Genomic DNA, 26,400 nt, shown 5'->3' with positions numbered 1-26,400 from the left:
AGGTAGTGACTGATGATGCCTTTATGAACGGCAAAACATTTCTCACATTCATGAGGTAACAATGATCAATTCCCAATTGTATAAAAAAATGTATGTATTGAATAGGTGGTTAAATAATAAATTAATTAGCATCCTACAAGTACACTTGACAATGCCGAACACAGTCTTCGGTGAAACGTCTGGACCATCACGCGCTCCTGGTCCATGGCCTAAAAGCCTCAATTGCTATAAGTAAAAAGCCTTCTATTGAGGAAAAAAAAATCATATTGTGGTTACAGCTAAGCCAGATTTAGAAGTCATGAAGAATTATGTATGCTTAACACCTTTTCCTTTGTAACACAAATCATTACCTAAACAATATTACATAAGAACATACACATTCAACTGCTGTAAGTAAAGGTACAGGAAAGACTGCAACAACTATCAAGTAACAAAAAAGATAGGTCATATAGTGATTGCAAATATTAAAATCATTCAAGCCTCTTTAGCCATTGAAACACCACTGCAAGCCTCGTATGTACAACAAAGCAGTGACTGTGCACTAGCCGCCAGCGTCGTGGCAATCTAAGCCTACAAGACTACTGTCACACTGAGGAGAAAATGTAGTAATTTCAAGGCTGAAAAGCCTAAAGAACCGGAATGGTTTTAAAAGTATTCCAGTTTGCAGGAATCCATTTGTAGCCAAATACACTGCCCTAGTTTCCACCTTCTCTTCATGAATCAGGCTATCCCAGCCCAGTTCTGTAAGGCTAATACCTTGCTTTGAAGCTATTTTGAGTGCTTTAAATTGTAGCATTTCATGCAAAACATCAAATCCACCATCACGTAAACATTTTATGTACTGAAACAGTTCACTTTCTACCACCGGAAACTTCCAACTTCTCAGACCTTGGATCTTACTTTTTTACCCCCCTTGATTTGTTGGCGTTTTCAAGAGCAGCTTTGTTTTGTGCCAGTAGTGTAAATTAATCACTGTCACATTCAAATCTCGGCCTGCAGCACGATTACAGTGGTTCTTCGCAAACTGAACCACTTGATTCCTAAAAGCAAAGTCATAATGGAAAGCAAATTATAGTATTGTAATAAACTGCAGTTGATCTTATACCTTACATTTTGTATTTGTTGTATACCGAAATTGGGGTGTAAGGGGTAGGTTGTCCTACTCAAATGCCAACCTCACCCGCACGTGCTGCACTCTGCTTTCGATTGACGAGGTTCTGGCGACCGAGCGACTCCCGGGATAAGGAGTCACCCTCTGCTATGACAACGGCTCCCTATGAAGGCGATGAGCTGTCAGGGGCTGGGGCACTCTCTTACCCTCGAGGTGGGAAACCACCTCTAAAGGCAGAAGAACCTTACATGGTCAACGGCATAGAAAGTTCTCAATGGCGGACCATGTGTAGGGACAACTAAAGCTTCCCTGGCGGCTGGGAAGGCGGATGAAGGCTGCAGCAGTCTTGGAGCCTCCAGTCTTCGTAACTCTTATGACACTGGGGACAGGTTCCGAGTCTGTCAAGAAAGGTGTGATTGTTGATGTGCAGCAGCATTCCCACACTAAAAGATGTCACGCACAGGCGTCTTCTGAAGAACTCAGCACATACACTACAAGTCCTGCGGCGATCGGGGAGCTGTGACGGGAGCAGGATTGTGTAGTCTGAGAGCTCCTAGTGACAAACCGGCATGTAGGCAACGAATGTGTGATCGAATGGAAAATCTAAGTTCCCATGGAGGGAATTAGATATTTTTCCACCAACAGAGCATATAAAAAAATCAGATGTATGGCTTTTCAGGCGTTTGCTCTATTAACCAGCGTTTCGTATTAGGTCTGACATTAGACTCTTCAGAGTGGGATGTGTCAGACCCTACCCACTGACGCTGGGATGTATGCAGGTGAACTTATCAGAAGCCTATTTAACAGGCACAGTCTGATAACTGCATACGGGAGATAAAACTCCACAGTGGAATTAATGCCCGCCTAGCAATTCCGAATGGATATTCTAAGTTCCCATGGAGGGAATTAGATATTTTTGATAGGCTCTATTGGTGGAAATGCTCACGGTATGATATGACGTGTTTACAAAAATACCAACAGATTTGAAGCGTATATATATTAACACATTAAATGAACATAAGAATAAATCTCAAATGGTTATAAAGAACATTAAAAATTACATATAAAACTACAAATAGTAATAAATCTCAGATGGTTATAACTGTATCTAGGATACACAATTCCCAACTTTCTAAAATAGTGTGTCCGTCTTTCGCAATGCCCTTTACACAAGGAGGACGAGTCACTATATTTTCGCACAAGTATGTGAGCGTGGATTTCTTCTTGGTGGGTGTCTGCCCCACTTTGGCACCTTATATTTCCCTACATAAACATTGTCACTAAACATGAAATTCTCATTTACCTCCAACATTTGTTGTTCAGCAGCTACAGATTGCTCTCCAGGTTCGGTTCCATCAACACATTCTTCTGGCTTGGACTGTTTAGTATCCGTATTATGTTCACTGTGTTCACTTTCACAGTCCGAGTCACCGTTTTCGCCCTCGAGTTGATCATGAGGAATTTCATCAAACCAAGCTAAAATGTCACGACTTGAAGTCATCATCACGCACTAATTATACAACACATTAATACAATAAGTTGCAAAGAACTGTTTCCACTATGAAACAACATACAACAATAGCGAAACTATAACACACACAGAAATTAGCGTCAACGTGACTGGTCGCGCGTAAAGCAAATTGCTCACCGTTGACGGTCGCTGATAATTCCTCCCACCCTGTCCCTTCTCAAGGTCACAGATGTGCGTTTCAGTGCATCCATCCTTCTCTCAAAACTGCAGTGCGAAGGTACAACAGGGCTCAAGTTTGAAACTACATGCTGTGTAAAAGTGCAGATGATTTTCAATGACCGTGAGCATTTTGCTCATATAGCGACCACAGATCTATTCACATGGTTATGACAGTATTTAGGGATTGTAGTAAGGAGAGGGTGTATAAGTCTCTGGTAAAACCACAGAGTATGGCTCCAGTGTATAGGACCTTCACCAGGACTACTCGACACGAGAACTGGAAAAAATTCAAAGGAAAGCAGTACGGGTGAAAAAGGAGTACTGTTAAAAATGTTGCAAACTTTGGGCTAGGAAGACTTGCGAGAAAGGAGAAGATATACTTGACTATGTGGTATGTTTCAAACTGTCAGTTCATTTATAGGACAAGGAATACAGGATCAGATTTTTTTTTAAAAAGCGAAAGGGTCAATAAATTTCCAAGTTCTTTGAAAATGTTTAAGAAAAAGCTAGGTAAACCATGATACGGAATCTGCCACCTGCCCGACAGCCCTAAATGCAGATCATTGATTTATAGATTAATGATTGATTTCCACCTCCTCTTGAAGTTCCGAATCTTGTCCCTGGTCTGATTCGTGGTTTGTCACCTCCCTCTGTATCTTCATCACCACCATCTTAGCCTTGCTGATATTTAAATCATGTCTCAAACTCTCAACTCCATTTCTGCAGCCTTTCATCCAAAATCATTTTCGGTTTCACCCCAGATCACGACATTGTCTACAACGATGAAAGCTTGTAAGTCCTGCTGCTCCTTGCTTTATAGTACCTTTATTATGGCATCTATCATGGCGATAAATAGGAGAGATGCTATACTCCTCTCTTCGCTTCAAACCATTTGGACAGTCCACAACCTACTTACAACTTCTGGTTTTATCATACATCTTCACTTTTGCAATAAGACTGTCGTGAACCCCCCCAGTTCTTTTAGTTATTCCCAGATACGCTCTCTTGGAATGCTATCATAAGCCTTTTTGATGTCTAGGAATAGTAAAAACAAGAGGTTTACCTTTTTCTCAGTGCTGTCCCATTAACATCCTGACAGCAAAGATAAGGTCAGTAGCTGTTCTTTTGGGCCTAAAACCATATTGTTCAACTTCCAATTAAGGCCAAACAACATATTTGTTTTCTTTTTAAGTTTTACGATCAGTACAAACATTTTTGTGATACACATGATCTGTACAGCACAAGACTTTCAAGATCAAGAAATGTAGAAAAACTCAGCATTTGTGTGGTGTCATGTATAGCATACAGGGGAAGATTTTGAAACGACATCAATAAGAAAACGAATATCAGCTAAGAGTGTTTACAATATTCCTGAAGTTTTACTAACCTTTGTCACATAATCCCAAGAATCTTAACAAATGAACATGTGATCAGTAATCCTGCAATCCTGCTGGCACTCATCCTTTTCTCAAGGCTAAACCACTTCAACCAAGCTTTCTGAATCCTTTGGAGTAGATACTTTTCATCTCCTGTAAAACTTTTTCATCCTCGATTTTGTCATTTTGTCCTTTCTGCTCTTCTGCATTACGGTGTATAGGAAATTCATTTCCGATGCATGGAGTTTTGAGTTGTCCTTTCTTGTTAGTGTGGCCGTTTCCAAACTGTACTTTAGACTTGCACGGTGCCAGCTTGATTTTAACAGTACTCGGTTATTCTACAGCCTTGGTGGTAGCTCCCTCTGTGAATCGGTGGTAGAGTCAGCTTCCAGATTCCAAGTTGTTCAAACCCAGCAGAGGGGAGAAGATACTCAAGGGGCAGCAAAAGTCCATTTGACACTGGATGCCATACAATGTCGGTATGCAAAAGATCTCTGGTGACACATTTAGTGTATAATAAAAATTCTGCTGCAGATCGCAGTCCAAGAGAGAGATCCAGTTTACTCTGACATCTGGTAGAGTAAAATGGAACGCTGAAGTTCATGTGCAGGCAGCCTTGATGGCATCAAGTAGCTAAGGCCATATGATGATGATGATGATGATGATGATGATGATGAAGAAGACAACAAGATCATCGTTATTATTATTATTATTACTAATACTTGGTGCAGAGATGCTAAACTTTGAAGTGGGTTATCAGTAATCCTACTACAGTAAGCGCCCCTAACTCAATTCAAGTGAAATCCAAAGCAAGCTCCCTCCCCACCTCAATGGCACCCCCTTTGCCTTTCCCAACATCAATCTATTCTAAAGCATAATGTCTGCAATGTTGCCCCAGTTTACATCAACTGAAGTCCATGAACAATATACTCAGGGAAAGTATCAAACTGGTAAACTACGAAGTACTCTTCAAGTTTGTCCTGGTCACTTTCCTTGACCAAACTTGGGAATCTTCAAACAAAATATTCAACAGTTGCACATTACCTGTTAGTTCTGTGATTTAAAAAAATGTTTGTAGCTTGTTTTGCAACCAGCAGCTGCTTTTCAGTGTATGACATTTTTGTCTTCTGAACCATAAGTGATTCCAGTGTAGATGTGCTTAAAAACATTGAAAACTCTTCCTATGGGAGAGTTACTGTGAGGTACACTTAATACTGCAAATACAACATTACTTTTTATACTTCGTTTGCCCACTTTCATTTATAATGTCTGCAATGTTGCCCCAGTTTACATCAACTGAAGTCCATGAACAATATACTCAGGGAAAGTACCAAACTGGTAAACTACGAAGTACTCTTCAAGTTTGTCCTGGTCACTTTCCTTGACCAAACTTGGGAATCTTCAAACAAAATATTCAACAAATGAATAGAAAACCTTCATTCTAACCCTTTCAGACCGTGTATGCACAATTGTGCGGGTTCGTATTTTATTTATGTCTGAGTTTATTTGACATTTTCTTGGCGCTAGACTAGACTGCAGTGCTTGTGAGGGACACGTAGTATGTACTTCAGCTGTTTTTATTTAGTGCTTGACCACCAGGGTGCAGGAAGAAGAGTTTAAAAATACAGTTCATCGACAAAGATGGCAGGACGCAGTAATGCCTAAAGTAAGCAGCTTTACTGAATATCAGAATATAATCAGTGAAGTGTGTAAATTGTTTAGCGAACGTAAATTGTGAACTTACAATTATCGTACGTAATACCATGAGATTTTGAATGTTGACACGCACAATTGTGCGGGCTAGGTTTCCCTACAGGAAATGCAAGCGGGAGTGCTGGACACTGCCACCAAAAGAACTGTGAAAGCAGAACTCGTACTCTGCGTGAGAAATGTAATGTGTAAGATTTTAATTTTTTAAAATCGTTCCAAACTGTAAAGTAGAACATTTGATCATGTACATGTGTATATTCACATGCACTGAGTTGAATTTTTTTATTTTTTGTAAGTAGTGAATTAACTCCTGACGCACAATTGTATGGGTTCTGTTTTTCAGCCGATAGTTCTTATCTTGTAAAATAAACTGTAAAAACATGTATTTGAAAGCATTTTAGTAAGTTTTTGACGTACAAACAAAAATTCACACCCTCAGCTTGTTTCAGGTCTGACGACAAGGTGCTGCCGCCAAAAGGGCAATAAAATCAAGCCTCGTCCTCAGTGTAGAAAATGTAATGTTTACTTGTTTTTAACGAAGATTTAATTGTTTTAAATTATTCCCCACTGTAAAACAGAACATTTGATCATGTACATATCGTCCACGAAACGGCAATACGTCGTATACCACAATAGTTCAATTTCACAGGGGACACAAAAAACATTGCAGGATTTCATTAGTACATCCAAAATATATTATGAAAGAGTTATATTGATTCATTTTAGTCCAGTTTGAATGCTACAATGCCCAAATGGAATGTTATCATTTTTCTTGAATGTACGTAGGTTATGACATTATGAATCAAACAATTTGTACAGAATGTGGGTTACGACATTTTGCATGTTGTACTTTCCTAGAGATTTACTGTTTTAATACAAAATATAAAAGCTAATAAGGGATAATAATTGAATATCATGAACACATACTGCAAACAATAAAGCGGATAAATAAAGAAAGTATCTTTATTGAACATGAACTAATGTACTCCATCCAAGATCCTATCAAGGTTACTATGTGAATATAATATTATTTAACCATAGTCAATAATTAGGGTTCCTTTACAATAAGAGAATTAGTGTTAAGTAAGTAGACAATTCATTGATTAACTAGAAAAATAACACAAAGTACAAATATGCTTACAACCTCAGGAATTACAGATAACTACGCACTGCCGCTGAAGGAAAGTGTTCATTCTAAGAGTGTTCTCTACACATCAGGGGCAGAAACTTTAAAACATTTTAAAATACCAAGAGTACATACATTACGAAACTAGTAGTAATCTTTTGCACCAGTGGTTTTAAGTCAATCACCACACTTAAACATGAGGGAGTGAATCATAGAAGGCATGGCAGTTTTTTGGAAGAAGTGGTTTGAACTGCTGAAGGTGATAATACTTATGGGAAGAAATTTTCCATGGTTCGGTGTGGAGTGAAGGCCATTGCACTGGCGTTTTCATTTCTTTATGCCGTTGGGGTAGTAGTTGCCAGTCTTCGTCAAAATTAACGTTGTACTCAAAATCTCCATTTGGACTATACTTGAGACATCTGATATCTGTTAGCTATCTATGCCGAGTCTTATGCTAAGAATCCTGTTTAAAAAATGCAAACAAATGGCAATATTAGATATTTGTTGGTAAGTGTTCAATCCGTACAATCACACTGTTTAAATTTGCTAATGCTATTTTTTTTTACCTGTGCAGGGGCTTATGTGATTAATCACTGAAAGCATCAAACTTTATCCATTTGGCCTCATAAGGGAAAGGATTCTTCCTTGCTTCTTGCGAGATGGTAATATAATTGCTGTGTAGATGGATTGGTCTTTTCTTCAGTTTTCGTTGTATTGTGCTTTGGACCCAAGTAGTAATATTTACTTGATTTACTTGACTGAAAATGTGGACCCTCTTGTCAATTTATTTCTTATAATTACACTTCAATACAGAACAAAAATGAAGTTTATAGCTTATAATTAATCAATAATCATACGTGCAAACGTTGGTGCTGAGAAATCGGTATTGACTTTGCTGAAAAAATTGCACACACAGTGATGTGTAGTTGATTGAAAACTGTGAAATTATGGCATCTTAATTCAGTTTTATAATATAAAACACTAGCCTGGATACATAGCGCAACCTTCACTGCCGGTAAGTCCATGGTACAGCGCATTGTTTCTGTGCAGCAAGAGTTTTATCATCTTTATTTTCTTTCCATGTTCTATCTTTTTTTAAATTTTGTACTGGATCCAGTCTTCTTCGGAAAGGTTACCTGCCTCATGTTCAGCACACATGTCACATTGGTCCTTTTTTGGTTTATGTAAAGACAGATCCTTTTCATGGAATACGGATGAAAATTTAGTTCTGCTACTGAAGTTCTGTTATCATGTTGCATCTTCTCACAGTACAAATCATACAGCTGGGCCAACGAATCTATATTCTGTTCAAGAAATAATTTTGATGTATTACTACTATCGTAATGCAAAGGAAGTTTCAGCAAATCGTTCAAGAATTTACTTAAATGCTCCAATTGCTCTTTATGAGCTGTAGGTCTGTCACTTTCCTGTTCTTCAATTAGACTTCATTTAAAGTATACATTCCTGCTGAACTTTTATTCACCCAGTCTCTCACAGAACCTTCTCGTAACCCCAATATAGAAAGAAACATCGTCTTGCAGACAGGTTCCCGAGTATCATTCTTTAATTTCAAATAATAAACCAAGATAACACTTCTCCGAGATTCTTCTTCAGAAAGGTATCGCCGCTTTGGTACTAATGTCTTAACATTGTTTGCAACAAATAACTTTCGCTGCTCCCAAGAATTATTGACCAAAATTGTTGAAATATGTCATTTCTCTCCTCCTCAGAAATGTCATCACACCTTCATTCTGCACATTTCCTACATGATTCAGAGTTGTATCTATCGCCTAACTTTCTGGGTTGGTCCTGTACAACATTATTCTCTTCTCTTCCATACGTAGCCTTTAATTTAAATTTCTACTCCAGCGCGTACTGTTACCCCTCCGTTGCTTTAAAGAAGTATCACGTGGAGAAGGATGAAATTCTGTATCAAAAGGCGTATCTAAAGCATCTTGGTTAGTTGCTTTGACAGAAATGTTGGCGTCTGTAGCAGAATTTTGTTCTTCCCTAGGTTCTTACAATTCCATCAGTGCCCCTGCAATATTAGCAGGTAAAGGGGAATGTGCAGTAATGCTAGAATTATTGCAGTTAATTACAGTTTGTTCTGGAACAGTAACTATCACTTCATTCATTTCGTTAGAGGAATCAAGTACTGAAATGTCACTTATCTGAATTAAATCAAGCAGCAACATGTCATCTGCTTTCAGAACATAAACATGATCTTCTGGATATGATATTGTATTACTGCTACTAGCCAAACCATAATTTGTAATAGGCAAACGAACCAGTACTTTCTTAGGGTCTACAAGCATATTACACCATGCTCGATTCGCAGGTCTAAAGTTTTCAGGAATTGATATAGGTGCACAATCAGTCTTATAATTACGATCTAAGTGGTTTCACACGTGATCACAACGAGCGGCTTACTAAAAAATATGTCAGTAAACAAACAAAATGGCTACCTGCAATTTGTCGTAACCCTCACATCTGTGGGATACAACATTATGCCATTGCGGCTATGTGTAAGATTATGCTGAGAGAAAAATGTTGTAATCCTAACGGGGATACAACATCTTTTTTCCCTGAAAATAAAATAGAAATGTATATTCACATGCAAAGGTAATTTTTCTTTTTTGTAAGTAGTGAGTTAAGTCCTGACACACACAATTGTGCGAGTGCTTTTTTTCAGATGTTAATTTTCATTTTGTAGAATAAACTAAAAATATATGTATTTAAGAGCATTTTAGTCAGTTTTTGACATACAAACAAAAATTCACACCGCCAGTTTTCATTCAGGTCTGAAAGGGCTAGGAGAGACGTCTACACTACGGCATGCTGAAGAAATTCATCACCCAGGGGAAATTTCCTAATAATTTAACTGCAAGTGCCATATAAAACTCCTATACAGAATTATAAAACATCTGTTTATCACAATCGTTGTCTTTTAAGTATTTTTCTCACCCCCTCTCCTTTCTTTGCTACTTGTTTTAACGTCGCACTAACATGTCAAAGGTTTTTGGCGATAGAAGGATGGGAAAGGACTGGGATTGGGAAGCTAGCAGCCGTGGCTTTTCTTACAGTACAGCCCCAACATTGCCTGGTGTGAAAATGGGAAACCACGGAATACAATCTTCAAGGTTGCCAATGGTGTGATTCAAGTCCACTATCTCTCAAATGCAAGCTCACAGCTGAATGACCCTAACTGCATGGCCAACTTGCTCGGTCTCCTATTACCAAGTCCTCATTGCCTTTCTGGCACTTCCTCTTCTTGAATTCTACACTCAAAACAGAGGTAGATTCTGACAAAATAGAACATGGCTGAACAAATCTGACCAACAGGTCAGTTAGGATACCATTAAGTTTCCTCCTAAGAAGATGTATGGCTAGAGCATCTTGTTGCAGAAATAAATTCACTGAGATCAAGACAGGAAGTATACTCTGAAGAAAATAGCAAAACAGTTTTGGGTATGGGACCTGTACGAAGGATTTTACAGTTTCAAATTGCTTGATCCTCTCCTTTTTATGGTAGAACTCATTAGAAAACATGAATTTCAAAGCTTCCCACTGCTCAAGAACTCAACTGATACAATGAAAAAGCAAGAGCCAAAAGGTACTAATGGCGGATAGGGTATAGTCACGAAATACGAGGCTCGTGGTTTGTGTGGCATTAGGAGGTGAATTTTAGCAGTTTGACAGTCGCAAGTGTGATACATTACTCTAACTCGTACAGTTATTCACGTCAGAGTGTTCGTGAAGTGTTCAGTGAAACCTGAAGCGAAATATCTACAAAAACAACCATGCCACCCAAAGTTAAAGAGGTGCCAATGGAAGCCATTGTGAAGCAAGCAGTGCAGGAAGCGCTGTGCAGTAAGGAGACTCTCAACACGCTTGCCAACCTCATCCAAGATCAGGTGACGAAGACAGTTGTAGAGCAACTGAAAGAAACCATAAATTTCAATACGAGCGTGATCGAGGAACTAAAGCGTGCGCTGGAAGAAAGAGACACGACCATAAGGGAATTAAAAAGGGAGCTGCAAATTAAAACAGACAGTTTAGAGCAGTACCAAAGAAGACAGTGCTTGCGTGTGTTTGGTGTGGAAGAAACTGCAGGAGAAAACACCGACAATATTGTCATTGATATTGCTCGTGAAATTGGGGTGGATCTCTCAGTGGACGAAATAGACAGATCGCACAGGGTAGGGAAAAGTCAAACTGGCCGTCCAAGACCCATAATTGTGAAGTTTGTTTCGTACCGGAAAAGAAATGCGATGTTTATAAACAAAAAGAAACTCAAGGGTACAAATAAAACAATTAGAGAGGACCTAACCCCAGAGAGACTGCGGCTTCTACAGGACGCTATAAGTAAGTTCAGTGTGCGGAACGTGTGGTCGAAGGATGGCATAATCTATGTTAAGCAGGGAACTCGTAAAATACCTGTGTCAAACCGCGAAGATCTCGATCGTATTTGCTAACCATGAGCCGACATTCTGTAAACTAAATACCGCTGTATAGAATTCTAATCATAATTTCAACTCTAGCTATAGCCTACATTTTTATCATTAATTTCAGTTTTTAGTTTCTTCATTTTATCTAGTGTAGTTTTTTCTTTTATAACCACAGTTAAATTTTAAGTTGGCAGCAACAAGTAACCCGGAAACAAATGCCTCTAGTTTCAGCCTCTCCAACCCACAGTCCCAAGCAGGTCACTACCTGTATCTCCCAGCCCCCACCCCAAGTACCACTAATCACCTTCAAGACATTCTTTCGCCTTACCCTACCTCCTTACAAATAGCTCATGTAAACACTCAGAGCATTCTCCCGCATTTCCCGGAATTCTCTGAAATATTCTCAACCTGCAACCTACATGCCATACTATTCTCCGAGTCGTGGTTGCGTCAGTCTATCCCTTCATCTCTTGTTAGTATGAATGGTTATTCATTAGTTAGGAATGACAGGAGCGGTAAGCTCGGTGGAGGAGTCGGTATGTACATACGGGATGATGTGAAGTATAAGGTGATATTAAAATCCCCCAGTGAGTTCTCCAGTAGCCCCGAATTCTTGTTCGTTGAGCTCATAGTTCGCGGTACGAAGTGCTTGCTTGGTGTGGTGTATCGTCCACCGAAGACTAGTAACATCACAAGTCTAGAGGAAGCCCTACATGATCTAACACCCAGGTATGAGCATTTGATTTTAATGGGAGATTTTAATACAGATTTGACAAACAAATCTACCGAAACAAAACGATTGACTGAGATGTTTTCATCCATTAATTTGACAATACTACCCCTAAACCCTACACACCATGTTGCCAACTCACGCTCGCTCCTCGATCTAATAATTACTAATAATACCAACCGAATCCTAACTCATGGACAAATGCCCGTTCCCGGTCTCTCCCGACATGACATGGTTTACGCTGCATATTCCTTGAAGTGCCCTAAATTCAAGCCGAAATTAATTACATATAGAGATTTTAAACACTTTAATGAAGACGCATTTTTTGAAGATGCTCTTAACACACCATGGTACAACATTCAATTCATAAATGACATTGACAGAAAAGTAAATCATTTTAACGAACTGCTTCTGACTCTGTATGACAGACATGCACCACTACGCACTGTTAGGGTAAAGAGACCTTCAAACCCATGGCTGTCCCAAGAAATACGTGACCAGATGAAAATAAGAGACGCAGCCTATAATTATTACGTGAAATATCCTACATCTGACAATTTCGGAAAGTATAAAAAACTCCGAAACAGAACAACACAGTTAATTAGAAATGCTAAAATACGTCACTCTTATGATATTTTGAACAATCAAAATTCTACTCAGATTTGGAAATCTCTTCGCGAAATGGGATTATGCAAAAACAAGACAAATGACAACAACTGTAATGTACCACTAGCTGACCTAAACTCATACTTTAGCTCACGATCCTCTCAGATTGACGAACAGACCAAAGCAGCAGTAATTAACAGAATATCCTCAAAAATAAGACATAATGGCGAGCAGTTCTACTTTTCCCGTGTGACCCCCAGTGATGTTAGGGAAGTCTTCAGTGAAATAAAGTCAGGGTCCACTGGCCATGATGGAATTAACCTGTCTCTTTTAAAAAGAATCATAGACATCATTCTTCCAGCGGTCACGCATATCATTAACAACTCACTCATGACTGGAGTATTTCCTTCTAATTGGAAACATGCAATCATCCGACCTTTCCCTAAAAACAACAACCCCAACAGTCCCGAAGATTATCGTCCTGTAAGTATCCTTCCTATATTAGGAAAATTGTTGGAGAAAATAGTACATAAACAAATGACTGAATATCTTATACAGTACAACTTACTTGACAAATATCAATCTGGATTCAGACAAAACCACAGTACTGCCACTGCATTAGTTAAAGTGACAAATGACATGCAACTAGCGATAGATAAAGGACAAATGACTATACTTGTTCTCTTGGACTTAAGCAAAGCCTTCGACTGTGTAGACAGAGACATATTACTCGCTAAACTTAAGGCGCTGAAATTTTCTTACAGCACTTTAACCTGGGTACACTCCTATCTTAGTGATCGTCAGCAGCGCGTATCAGTGGGAAACGATACATCTTCGTGGCAAACCACTAAGATGGGCGTGGCTCAGGGAGGAGTATTGTCACCACTTTTGTTCTCATTGTACATGAACGACTTATCTGAGACGCTGACCAATTGTAAATATCACCTGTATGCAGATGATATACAGTTATATATTCACACAAAGCCTAATGACTTAAACAATTCAATCACTAAGTTAAACGAAGACCTAGCAAATGTTAATGACTGGACTAGCAGACATGGCCTGAAAATGAACCCATCAAAATCACAGGCCATCATAATTGGCACGTATAAATCTCATGCTAAAATACAAAACATGTATATACCCAGTGTTATGCTCAGTGGAATACCAGTAACATTCAGCGATCATGTAAAGAACCTTGGAGTAGTATTCGATAAATATTTAAGTTGGTCGGAACACGTCACAAAAATTTGTCAAAGAGTATTCTACTCATTACATTCTGCAAAAAGGATGAGGGACTTCCTTCCAAGAAACACAAGAAAATTATTAGTACAGAGTCTAATATTTCCAATATTTGACTACGGAGATGTAGTTTATAATAGTATGAGCAAAACACATTCATGTCGACTACAGCGAGCCTACAATGCTTGTGCTCGATTCGTATTAAATATCCCAATACAAACTCATATTAGCCCTTTCCTCTCTCAGCTGTCGTGGCTAAGATTGACTGAACGACGTAAATACCACGCTGTTTCCCTTCTCCACAGTATTCTGCAAACGAGCAAACCAGATTATCTTAGAACAGACTTTAAATACCTCTCCCCTTCCGATAGAGCTCCCTCAAGGTCATCCACACGTTCCCTCTTGTCCATTCCCATTCACCACAGTAACTCGTACAACAACTCATTCATACCTGCTACCATACGTTCCTGGAACTCAATCCCAGCTGAAATTAGAGGCATAGGCAATCCGAGGCTATTTAAAAGGAAATGTTTAATGTGGTATTCAAATATGTAAAAAGTAGATTTCACCAACGTAAAATTTAATAATTAGCTCTTAATCATCAATAAGGATAGAAATTTTAGAGGTTAAGTAAATTACTTTTAGTGATTTTTAGAAATACATGTAAAAATGATTTTATAAAGCTGTTGTATAATATGGTTTGGCATAATAGCAGGCTTCATAGCCTGAGCCCCGCCATATAAGAAAGGCAATAAACTAATATTTCAACATTTTGTGGCCCTGAATGCCACAAATATACCATGATGTACTTTCAATGTACTCTTATCAAGATGGTAATATAACTGAACCAAAACATTCTCCACATTAACTGGTAATTAGGCTGCTGCTTCTTATGCACACATGTGTATGAGATGACATGAATAACCCAAAATACAAACAGAAGAATGCCCGTCTTTCACAAATTTGGCAATACCTTTATTTGCCCCTATCATTGTGTAGGCACTAACATGTCAAAGCAATTTTCCCATGGAATGACTAGAGAAAACAATTCACTGTTGATAACATAGAAAATTCCCTCGAATGTGCCTTTACTGGTAGTTCTTTCTAACAAAGACAATAGAAGGGTTGATATTTGACCTAAGAAAAAAAAGAAAGAAACAACAATAATAGGATAAATTTTAGCTGCACATGAATCCATACTATCATCAGCATCCAAAGGAAAGGGCATTTATTCTTTGAAAAGGCTAATTATTTTCTTTTTTGCCTTGGATGCTGTGCACTGAAACAAAACATCGATTTTAGTTCTTGCACAACCACAATTCTGAGATATTTTAGACACAGGGAACATTGCTCTAAATAAATTTCCTGCAGGGTCCGACACAAATAACGGGATATTATGCTCTAAAAGAAATTATGTGAACAGCAATTCAGGATCTGTCACCACAATTTTATTACTTTTCTACAAAGAATGATAAAACAGATTTTATTTCATATGTTTCTTGGATTCTTTGTGTCTTCTGCAATCATCTTGTCCACTGTGAGCCACAGAGAAATCACACGAGTGTCAATTACCGACCAACGCGGCTTCATCAAAGGGGTCAGTACAACTGATGCTATTCATACAGCCCATCTCCTGGTGGAGAAACAGAGAGAAAAACAAACCTCTACACCTAGCCTTTTAGGACTTAGAAAAGGCTTTTGACCAGATACCACATAAGCTTATTTGGAAAGCCCTGCGATCCCATAATGTTCCAGAAGCCTATGTCCTATGGACCCAACTTTTCTATGACAAGGTCATCAGTGTGGTTCACTGTCCAGTAGGGATCTCACCCTCATTTCCTATCAATGTTGGGGTTCATCAAGGTTCGGCACTGTCACCTCCCTTATTTATCCTATGTATGGATACAGTAACAACTGACATCGAGACGCCATACCCGTGGACCATCTTATATGCTGATGATGTGTTCCTTGAGGATCAGTCCTGAAGAAATCTGGAAAATCTCCTGCAAATTTGGAAAGACTGTTTAAGGGAATATGGCTTGTGCCTTAATATCACTAGAACCGAGTATGTGCAATGTGGCTTGCAAGACCTAGTTAACACTAGAACGGCCGAACATTCCTCATACCTATAAAGGCCGCAGGCGGTCATTTTGACCGCTGCCGCTTACTGACATATACCTAGGATCCAGGATCTGAGACACATGCGAATGTTCAATTATTTATTTTAAAACAACATAGTTAACCATTAGGATGTATTGTATACAGGTCAATCCATTGTTAAATATTAATAATTGTTCATATTATCTCACTTCTGATAGGTAACAATGAAATATTTCGGCGGACTTGCTATTGAATGCCTTTGTGAAAAATTATGATAAAAATAACGGTCTCTATTTGTTTACAAGCCTATTTAGGCACTTGACAAGCAATTCATGCAAGTTATTACCTTACACGAACATTTTCCACAGACTACTTTGTTGCACGAAGAACATGTGTCAGAGGTTTTGTTCTGTTTACAATTGGAGTTCACTTGACATTGTCGTCGCTTTCGACTGGCATATTGAACCTGAATCTGAGGCTCAGGCTGAAGTGTAGGGAGTTCAATCAACCGGGATCTTGTCTTCACAAAATCAGATCTTAGTTCTTGTATTACGTCAAGAATATAATCATGTCGAGAGATTCTCTGTCCCGTAACTTCCTTGTAGACTATCCATGAATTTACTGCTGCTAGATCAAGTACGTTGTAAAATACATGTACAGGACACCTTCGGCATCCAGCTCTAGTGGAGTATTTACGCGCCATTTGATCAACTACATCCACACCATACTTGGTTTCGTTATAAAATTCAGTAGTACTAGGGAGCTTCTTGTTATCTTCACTGACTTGAACGCTTGGATGTAGAGTGCTTAGCAGAAGCACATTCTTGTTCACTTTTTCTTGATATACTGTGAGAGTGGTGTGATCTTCCTTCTGAAGTACGACAGTCTCGTACAGATTCATACGTAGTGCTTTGATTGACACCGGGATTTCCTTCCTCACTCGATTGATTTTTCCAACAATACTAGTTTTCTTCTCTTTCAGTCTCTCAGCCAACTTTACCGATGTAAAGAAGTTATCAGTGGTCACGTTACGTCCTTTCATGAGGTATGGGTCCATAAGTTTCATGACAACATTTTCAGGCAGTGACTCATTGGCGGGTCGCATTTCGTATTTCCCAAGATAAGGAAACCCATTGCACACATACTTAGAATCAACGTCTACCAGTAGCCAGAATTTTATGCCAAATTTATCTGGTTTGTTGGCCATGTACTGCGTGAACCTGCACCGAGCTTTGCTGGGGAAGAGTTGTTCATCAGCTGTGACATTCGCTCCTGGTTTATAGCACGCATAACAATTCTCAATAAATCTGTTCCAAATAGCCGAAGCCAAAGCAAATTTATCTGTCTGCAAACGAGTGGATCTAGTTTTACGGAGATCAAAGCACAAATACCTTAGAATTTCTTTGAACCTGTTTCTTGCCATAGTGTTAGTGAAAACAGGGGGACCCCATAAAGAAGACCACATGTGATATACGGCTAGAATAGTAAGTTTATAAGCTCCACGGGCGTATAACAAAGCAATAAAAGCATCTAATTCTTCCAAAGAAATAGACCAATTATGATCCGTTGTCTGTCTACGAGCTTCGGTCTCTGTACACATCTTTATATGCTTCAACATGGATGCGTCAATGAATAAACGCCAGGCACTAACCTTGCTGTTAGTCTCTACGTTACGCTTAGCGTGAGAAGTAGGCCCTGCTGCCTCTTTCAGTACATTCTGAGCAGCCATCCTTCCAGGGGGGTTCCCACTACTGTCGACAACAGTCCAAATAGTTGTTCCATCCTTACCTCATAACTGATCCCCTGGTGCAAATGAAGAAGACTTTACCAGTTCATGACCTCTCCCACCTCGCCCCTTCCTCTTCGAACAGGTTGCCTGCTGCTAAGAGATCGTCCTCTGCTCCAAGATTGATCACGGCTGGTTGAAGGAGTAACTGTGTCTATCGTAGGTGCGAAGTCCACTGTGTGCATATTTTCATCAGGCGAATCACCATCACTATCCGACATAGTATCACACTGTTGAGTTATAAAATCCTCATTGTCACTCATTGCGTCTATATCTGATAATGTATCTTCGTCACATGATTCGTCTTCTGCTAGCTTTTCAAGTTCTGCTAATAACTGAACAGGAGTAAGTTTTTGCAGCCGAGCCATTATTACGCACTATACGACACAAGGGACAGGCACTAACTCGTCCATTCACAACCGCTGCTAGAGGCATACTACTTAGTTACATCATACACCCCTATAGCGCCACTTGTAAATATATCACAGGAAGCAAGCAGTGAGCAGAATAGAGCTCACCGTATCAAGGAAGTGAATTGACCGCTTATGGCCTTCCTAGGTATAAGGGACAATATCGGTGTTCCCTTATTATCTACGGATGTAATTTTTGGCGTGAATGTACATAACCCTAAAAGATTAAAAGTCACAAGAGAACAACCTCGTGCGTAAAAAATTACGAGCGTGGAAATACCTTGAAATTCGCTAACGGTCAAAATGACCGCTCTGGCCGTTCTAGTGTTAAAGCCAACCAATTTAAATAACTTGGATCACTCATCACCTCACAAGGAAAGACATTACCAGACCCCGAGCATGAGTAAATTCTACATGGCTGAAGTGGCGTCAGATCACTGGTGTGCTATGCGACAAGAAATTTCCCACCCGCCTGAAAAGAAAAGTCCATGGTCTGAATAGTTGCACTCTATGGGTCGGAATGTTGGCTTACAACTAAGAAGCATGAGCAGGTTCTACATGGTACGGAGATGAAAATGTTATGTTGGTCATTGGGTGTTACAAGACTGGACCATGCCAGAAATGAAGATGTCGTCCCAAGAAGCGATGGTTCGACTGCATCAAGGAAGACATACGTCTTCTAGGCATCACCGAAGCTGACGCCCTTGATCGCAGGAAGTGGAGGATGGTATGTTAAAAAGAGGACCCTGCACCAATGCGGGACTAAACACTAGGAAAGAGGAAGTTAAGCGAGTAGGCATTGCCATTCCTTTGTGCAACCGTCTGAATATTTTTGAAACACTGGCACTGCTGCCTTCTTTCTTAGAAGCAGATGCTGATGCTTGTTATTTAAAGGGGTCTAACATCTATGTCAATGCACACAGGTGCAAACTAACAATTGCTCCGCTTCATTTTACAAAACCAATCACTTCCTCTAGAATCGACTAGGGTAATTAGAATTGTAATGCACTAAAGTACTACCCACTTCTATGCACACAACAGACACAACATACACTGGAGTAGAGTAGGGTAGAGTAGTGCTCCTTCCTTCACAAGGCTCATGGGTAGCAAAAGGAAGTGATTAACGTTTAAGCATAGCGTACTGAAAGAGGAAGCAAGTGCTCTCTCGTAGGTAATAGGCGGTGGCAGCAAAATGCGCTAGTGTAGCTATGGGTGACAGCACTGCTCGCGTTAATACATTAAGCACTATATGAAACTTCCAGTTGCCAGAATGACCTTTGAATTATTTCCTTTCATATGGCATATGTGTACAGTTCAGGAATATTTGAATAGAGGAAGCTGGTAAACACACTAATTTAATGGCTTAATGTTATCCTCTGAAAAGATTTGAACATCAGTAATTCTGAAATGACTTATTTATTTATTTATTTATTTATTTATTTATTTATTTATTTATTTATTTATTTATTTATTTATTTCATGCCTTCATTTGTGGCGAAGTTAAGGCTCACGGCCCTCTCTTACACTTAACCACATATCTAATAAACTTTATAAAACAGAATAATGAAATAACCACATATCTAATAAACTTTATAAAACAGAATAATGAAATAATTTAACAAAATATAAATCCTAACCTCATTCATTCTTCCATTCATACTGCCATTCATACAAGCTGGTTATACATTTAATAGGTAATCTCGGCAAGACCGCTTGAAAGAAGCTAAGGAAGTGCAATTCCTAACACTAAATGGAAGGGAATTCCATAGCCTTGCACCAGACACTTGAAAGGAGCGGTTAAATGAAGATGAGCGATGCACAGGAATTGAGAGTGTCGTAGTCGATCGTGTGTTGTGTTCATGAGAGGAGGAGAGTAAATTAAACTTTGAGGATAAATACTGGGGTTTAGATTCATTCAGCAGACGAAATACGAGAGTAGCAACGTGAAGATGTCGTAGTTTATCGATTTTTAACCAGGAGAGAAGTTCATAATAGGGGGAGATATGAGTTGAAAATTTAATTGAAAATATAAACCTAATGCATGAGTTCATTGCCCTCTGTAATTTTAGTGTCTGTTCCATGGTGGCATCTATCATTACAATATCACAATAATTAAGTATGGGAAATATGAGGGTCTGGATAAGTTTAATTTTCAAGCTTAGTGGAAGAAGTGATTGGCGAGTTTTGAGAGGGTGAAGTGACGAGTGAATTTTCCTATAGATGCTTGTTATGTGCTCACTCCAATCTAGTGTGTCACTTATGATAATTCCAAGATTTTTTACCGACTTCTGAAATGGTATAGCTACACCACAAAGCGAAAGTGAAGGCAATAATTTCTTATTAAGGATATTTAACTGCCTTTGTTGCCCTATTATAATAGCTTGTGTCTTTTTAGGATTAATTAATAAACAATTCTTATTAGAATAGGAGCTAATCAGATTTAAAATGGAATTCATCTGATGAATTCCAAACTCAATATCAATAGCTTTACAGTGATAATATATTTGTAGATCATCTGCATATAAATGATACTTACAGTTACTGAACTGAGAAGATATATCATTGATATATAGAGTAAACAGAAGAGGTCCAAGCACGGATCCCTGTGGGACACCTGTTTGCTTCGTCTTCCAGTCTGTGGTAGTGCCGTTTATGACAACACGTTGTCGCCGATTGGAGAGGTACGAAGCAAAGAGCTGAATAGCAGAGGGACTCAGATTAAATCTTTGTAGTTTCGCTAATAATATGTCAATATTTACTGTGTCAAACGCACTACTGAAGTCAAGTAGAATAAGTATAGTCACTTTCCGCTCATCTATAGCTCGTCTAATGTCGTCTGTAATTCTTAGCAGTGCCGTCCCTGTGCTATGTCCTTTCTTGAAACCAGATTGGAAGGGGTCACGCAGAGAATATTTTTCCAGATATTGTTCAAGTTGGCTATAGATCAATTTTTCTAGAGCTTTAGACAGTGCTGAAAGAATGCATACAGGACGAAAGTCGGATGCTACATTAGCTGGCGACCTTTTTGGAACTGGGACAACTTGTGTATCTTTCCATTTTGTCGGAAAATAACTACGGGAGAGGCATGCATTAAATAAGTCAGTAATAACCGGTAATATTATATCCATAATGTTAGTAATAAAGAAAATAGGGATTTCATCAGCCCCTGTTGCATGAGATTTAATTGAATTCAGTACTCGTCTCACTTCAGACTCTGAAACAGTTCGAAATTCGAAATATGGACGATCAGATGATTGTTGTCGTATTATAGACTTGATGGTGGCCTGCACTATATCGTGTTCAGGAGTAAAAACATCTGTTGAAAAGTGTCTATTAATATCGTCAACCGGTATTTCTGGTTTAGCATGGTTCACAGGAGGCCTTCCAATACCTAATGAACGAAGTTGTCGCCAAGTACTACCAGCGTTTATATTATTGGATAGACGCCGGAAGTAATCGAATTTCTTATTGCGGATAATTTGTTTAATTCGATTACGCAGTACACGGTATTGTTCAAATGTGTCAGCTGATAAATTTCGTTTGTAACGTCTATATAACGAATCACGCTGAGCCATCAAAGATTTAATTTCAGTTGTCAGCCACGGACAGGGCGGCCGTGTTACTTTCACACAGCGCTTAGGAGCATGCTTATTGTAAAGTCCATGAATATGAGAATTAATATTTTCCAGTTTTTCATCTATGTCATTCATTAGTATTATGTCACCCCAAGGACATGTGCATGCATCTTCTTTTAGGTGATTGAAATCTATATTTTTAAAGTCTCTAAAAGTCACGTATTTCGACCTATATTTAGGAACTCTTAGCGAATACGCTAAGTATATAAGGTCATGAGTTGATATTTCAGGAACAGGTATTTGACCGTGTTTAAGAACCTTGTGTGGATTATTGGTTATCATGAGATCAATCAGTGAATCGGAAGAGACGGTGGAAGTATGAACGTGGTTAGTTGGTTCCAAGGGCAATATTGTCATGTCACAGGAGAGAAAAATATTTCGAAAACGTATTGTTTCACTAGTCCGAGTTAACAAATTTGTATTAAAGTCGCCTAGTATAATCACGTGTTCATAAGATGGTAAAAGTCTCATTAAATCGTCCTCTAACTCACCAATGCCCCCTGCATTTGGAGGCCTATATACAACCCCAATGAGTACTTTAACAGTGTCTATAATAATTTCAACAAACATAAATTCAGGAACAGGATTTGTAGTAGTGGTAGAAGTTTTTACCACTGTACTCCTGAGATTAAGCTTACAAAACAATGCAACACCACCTCCACGCCTGCTCATCCTATCAAATCGATGAATACGATACCCTTGTATTTCAACCATACTGGAAGGAATTGAACTACATAGCCAACTCTCACTTACAGCAATTATATGAAATAAACTGTTTTCAAATATAGCTTTCAGTTCATCATGGTGAGCTACAACAGATTGGCTGTTAACATGAGCACACAACAAAGTGCGTGGAAATGCTTTCACTTCCGTTTCTAAAATACTACGAACAGATAGATCTGAAGAGAGAATCTGGGAAGAAAGAGGGGTAAGAGGAGTAAAACTAGAAGTCGGTGCCAAAGAGAAAGGAGGGGTGGTGTCTGTGTCCAAGTCTATGCTCGCAATAGAAGTGAATGACATTGTTATACTTAAATCCTCAGGCAGAAGTTGAGAATAAACAGATAGCGGCTTACCTCGACATAGCATAAAATATAACTTCCAGCTGATTCACACAAACACACACACTTACTAACCATAACTAACCTAAAACATAGAATTGGCCTAGTATACATTAGCAATAACAAGAACACAATCATAATTATTTCCTAGTGCTTTCGCCTAACCGTCTAATCAAAGAATTTAATTCTGCAGGAGTGTTTAAGTGCATCTTCTTTCTATCGGCTGTGAGGACGATAATCGTGCCATTTTGCGTATAGGTGTTACGCATTCCTAATATATCACGTGCCTTGCGGAACATCTCCTTCCTTGTAGCTGTCACAGATTCAGTAATAAGAACTTTAGTGCCTTTTAGCAGCCGCTTAGCGCGCCACACTCTATCTCGTTGCTGATATCTAAGAAATTTTATGATAATTGGCCTGTTTCCTGAAGTCACCACATCAGCAGTCGATCTCTGTTGTCGCCCTAATCTGTGACATCGATCAATGCACTCAATATTCAGGTCAATCTGCAGTTTATCTCTGATGGTATCCAAGGCCTTGCTGTATACATCTTCATCAGCAGTCTCCTTAACACCATGCAACAGGAGACAATTGCGTCTGCTGTATTGGGCCGCTTCATCTGACAATGCTTCTTGTATCTCAAGACGCTGTTCAATTTCACTTATACTTCTCCTGAAATCGGATATTTCCGCTGAAATCGATTCTCGAAAGTCACGGAAGTCACTTTCAAGCACACGTAACAACTCTTTGGGATTAGTGGCATTGTTAGTAGTAGCAGTTAGAGCTTCCTCCAGGCGCCCTTGGAATTGAGACATACGTCTTTCAAATTCACTAATCTTCTCATTCACAGCTTTGAGGGTCATGTTTGATGCACTAAAAATGAAATATATATATTCAATAAATCTAGTGGATCCCACTCACGGTAAATATGTGTGATATATTTTGATATTCGGTAGGCGAATTACGGAGCACTTTCACACACGTTTAACTACATGCGCCATCTTACAAAGTACTGAGATATAGTTGAAACTATTATGCATTTCACATTATCAAAGACACATTAAAAAAAGTTTTCACTCACCCTCGAAAGCATTAGTTGTCCGAAATCTTGGAGGATAAAAAAAAAGGTGTAATTCACCTCTCTACCTTTATACAGCAACAGAACGTTTGGCAAAATCCGTAATAATTATGGACAATCCGTAATAGTTCACACCTCTGTTGGTGGTAAAATTGTGTTCCCTTGATATTCGGTTATGAAGATGATATGATGAAGGTTTGGCCTCTGTTGTCTTGACACCACGCTACTCAATTAATTCTAGAACTCTTTGTACCACGTCTTGATGATTGCTGGCTCATCATCTACTATCAGTACATGCATTGCCATAGTCGTTTACTACCTGATATTTTGGCCATATCTCAAACTCATGGCTCCATCTCTGCAGTCTCTTTTAAGTAGACCCAACCTGCCATGTCATCTGCAAAGTCAAAGGCTTCCACTCCATTATATTTATTAAGATACATCCATCACAATGCTGCAAACGAGGGGAGACAAAGTCTTACTTTGATGTATTCCTCTTTCTTTTCAAACCAGTTGCACAGGCCACAATCAACTTTCATATAGCTCGTATTCCCTCATATAGCATCTTCACTTTTAAGTTGCCTAAAACTTTCAGTTTTTTTAAGCACTCCGAGATTCACTCCTGTGGCACACTGATGTAAGCCTTTTTGACGTCTAGTTCTCTTTTTCCCAGTTCTCTTCAGAGTAATATCCTGACAGTAGAGATAAGGTCTACCTTGCCTAAAACGGTACTCTATCAACTCCATGGAAACAAAACTTCCACCTGGACAAGAGGAAATATATGGTTTTCTTCAACATTCAGGATTTTGTCCATTATGAATTTAACCCAGAAGGGCATATTTTAAACAAAGACATGTATGATACAATCTCTGACCATCTCACAGATTCAGAGTAAAGGAAAAAGGGGCATAAATTACCTATTTATTCTGAAACAAAAATGCGTATGGTAAGAAAACATCTTAACAAACAAACTACGACCACTTCAGAGTTCTTATCATAGTCATGGGACCTATTTCTGTCTGGCTAAATGGAGTTCTGAAATGACAATGATTTTAGACTGACAGTGAAGTCATTATGAACACAATGAATGGTTTTATGGAAATATTTTCTTATTTTTGCAAGAATGCTCTGAATTAATTTACAGCTTTGTCAATTGTTCTACTATTCAATGGAAGCATTTTGAAGGAAAAGATCTGTGAAGGGATACAAAGTTATTTTTTCCTGGAATAAACTAATTATGTGAATTTTTTAAATAATCTATGAATGTTATTTACAGTATTTACCCTGAGTAACCACTCCATTTTATCACATGAGATTTGAGCTCCTTCTAGTAGTTGAAAATGCATTAATGTCTTCAAAACAAATCACAAGACCTGTAATACTAAGGCCACCCGTACTGTTGTTTTCACGACAATATGCAATGAAATTATGTGGGGGAAAAAAAATGCAGAATATGTACAATTATGCCCTTTCCAAGGTTACTTGCATTTCCACCACATTTTAAATTTTACTGTTTAGTTAAAACTGATTTTAAGAGTCGATTGAAGGTTCAGGAAGTGGATCGTTGAGTTTTTTAGCAACAAGACACTGTCATTACATTCCAATTCAAGTGCCATGCTCTTTTACTAAACCATCATTAAAAAAAGACTGCTGTAAGCTCCAGAGGTTAATCATATTTGTTGTTCAAAGGCAAAAGAAGATATCAAGATCAACTTTCCAATTACCAGTAAGCAGAACTACATTGCGGTTATTCTACATCTAATGAACAGCAGATGAGGGGGATTGAATTTGGAAACTTTTACATTATTAAAAGAAGGGATGGTAGAGTAACTAAGACAGAGATCACGTACAAAACTGACAATATTACTGCACATTTTGACTTGATCAGTTTATCCAACAGCTCTGACTATAGAGAAAAGAAATGAGGTTCAAACTAAAATACAATTTACCATTCCCAGGTATCCATATCCTGATGATGTCGTTCATATTCTTCATTATCAGCATACAAATTCATTGCTTCAAGAGCTGGATTCTTCATATTCAAGTGCACCCAAATCTTTAAAGAAAAAAAGAAACAACTTAATAAAATTGCCAGCAATAGAAAACACACTCCTGGCTACTTTTGATGCCAAGGAAACTTTTTAACCTGTGAAGTAGGCTATACAACAAACCATAAAATCTTACAAAATACACTGATTTAATATACGACCTTTGTATCTTTTGATAACAGTCATATATATGTAAGATCATCTTTATGTACATACTTCATGAATATCAACTTGATATTTGGACAG

General features: G+C 38.6%; 1 protein-coding gene across 1 annotated transcript in view; it reads right to left on the bottom strand.

Moving 5' to 3' along the window:
- The window catches only part of csul (protein arginine N-methyltransferase 5), a 282,354-nt gene that overhangs the window by 111,041 nt on the left and 144,913 nt on the right, over positions 1-26,400 (bottom strand). The window contains exon 4 of the mRNA XM_067146159.2: positions 26,056-26,162. Within this exon, the coding sequence (XP_067002260.2) occupies positions 26,056-26,162 (107 nt within the window). The remainder of the gene's footprint in view (positions 1-26,055; positions 26,163-26,400) is intronic.

This window comes from Anabrus simplex, chromosome 4, assembly GCF_040414725.1.
Source record: "Anabrus simplex isolate iqAnaSimp1 chromosome 4, ASM4041472v1, whole genome shotgun sequence".
Lineage (NCBI taxonomy): Eukaryota > Metazoa > Arthropoda > Insecta > Orthoptera > Tettigoniidae > Anabrus > Anabrus simplex.
The sequence above is the reverse complement of the archived record's forward strand: the minus strand, read 5'-3'. Positions and strand labels throughout refer to the sequence as shown.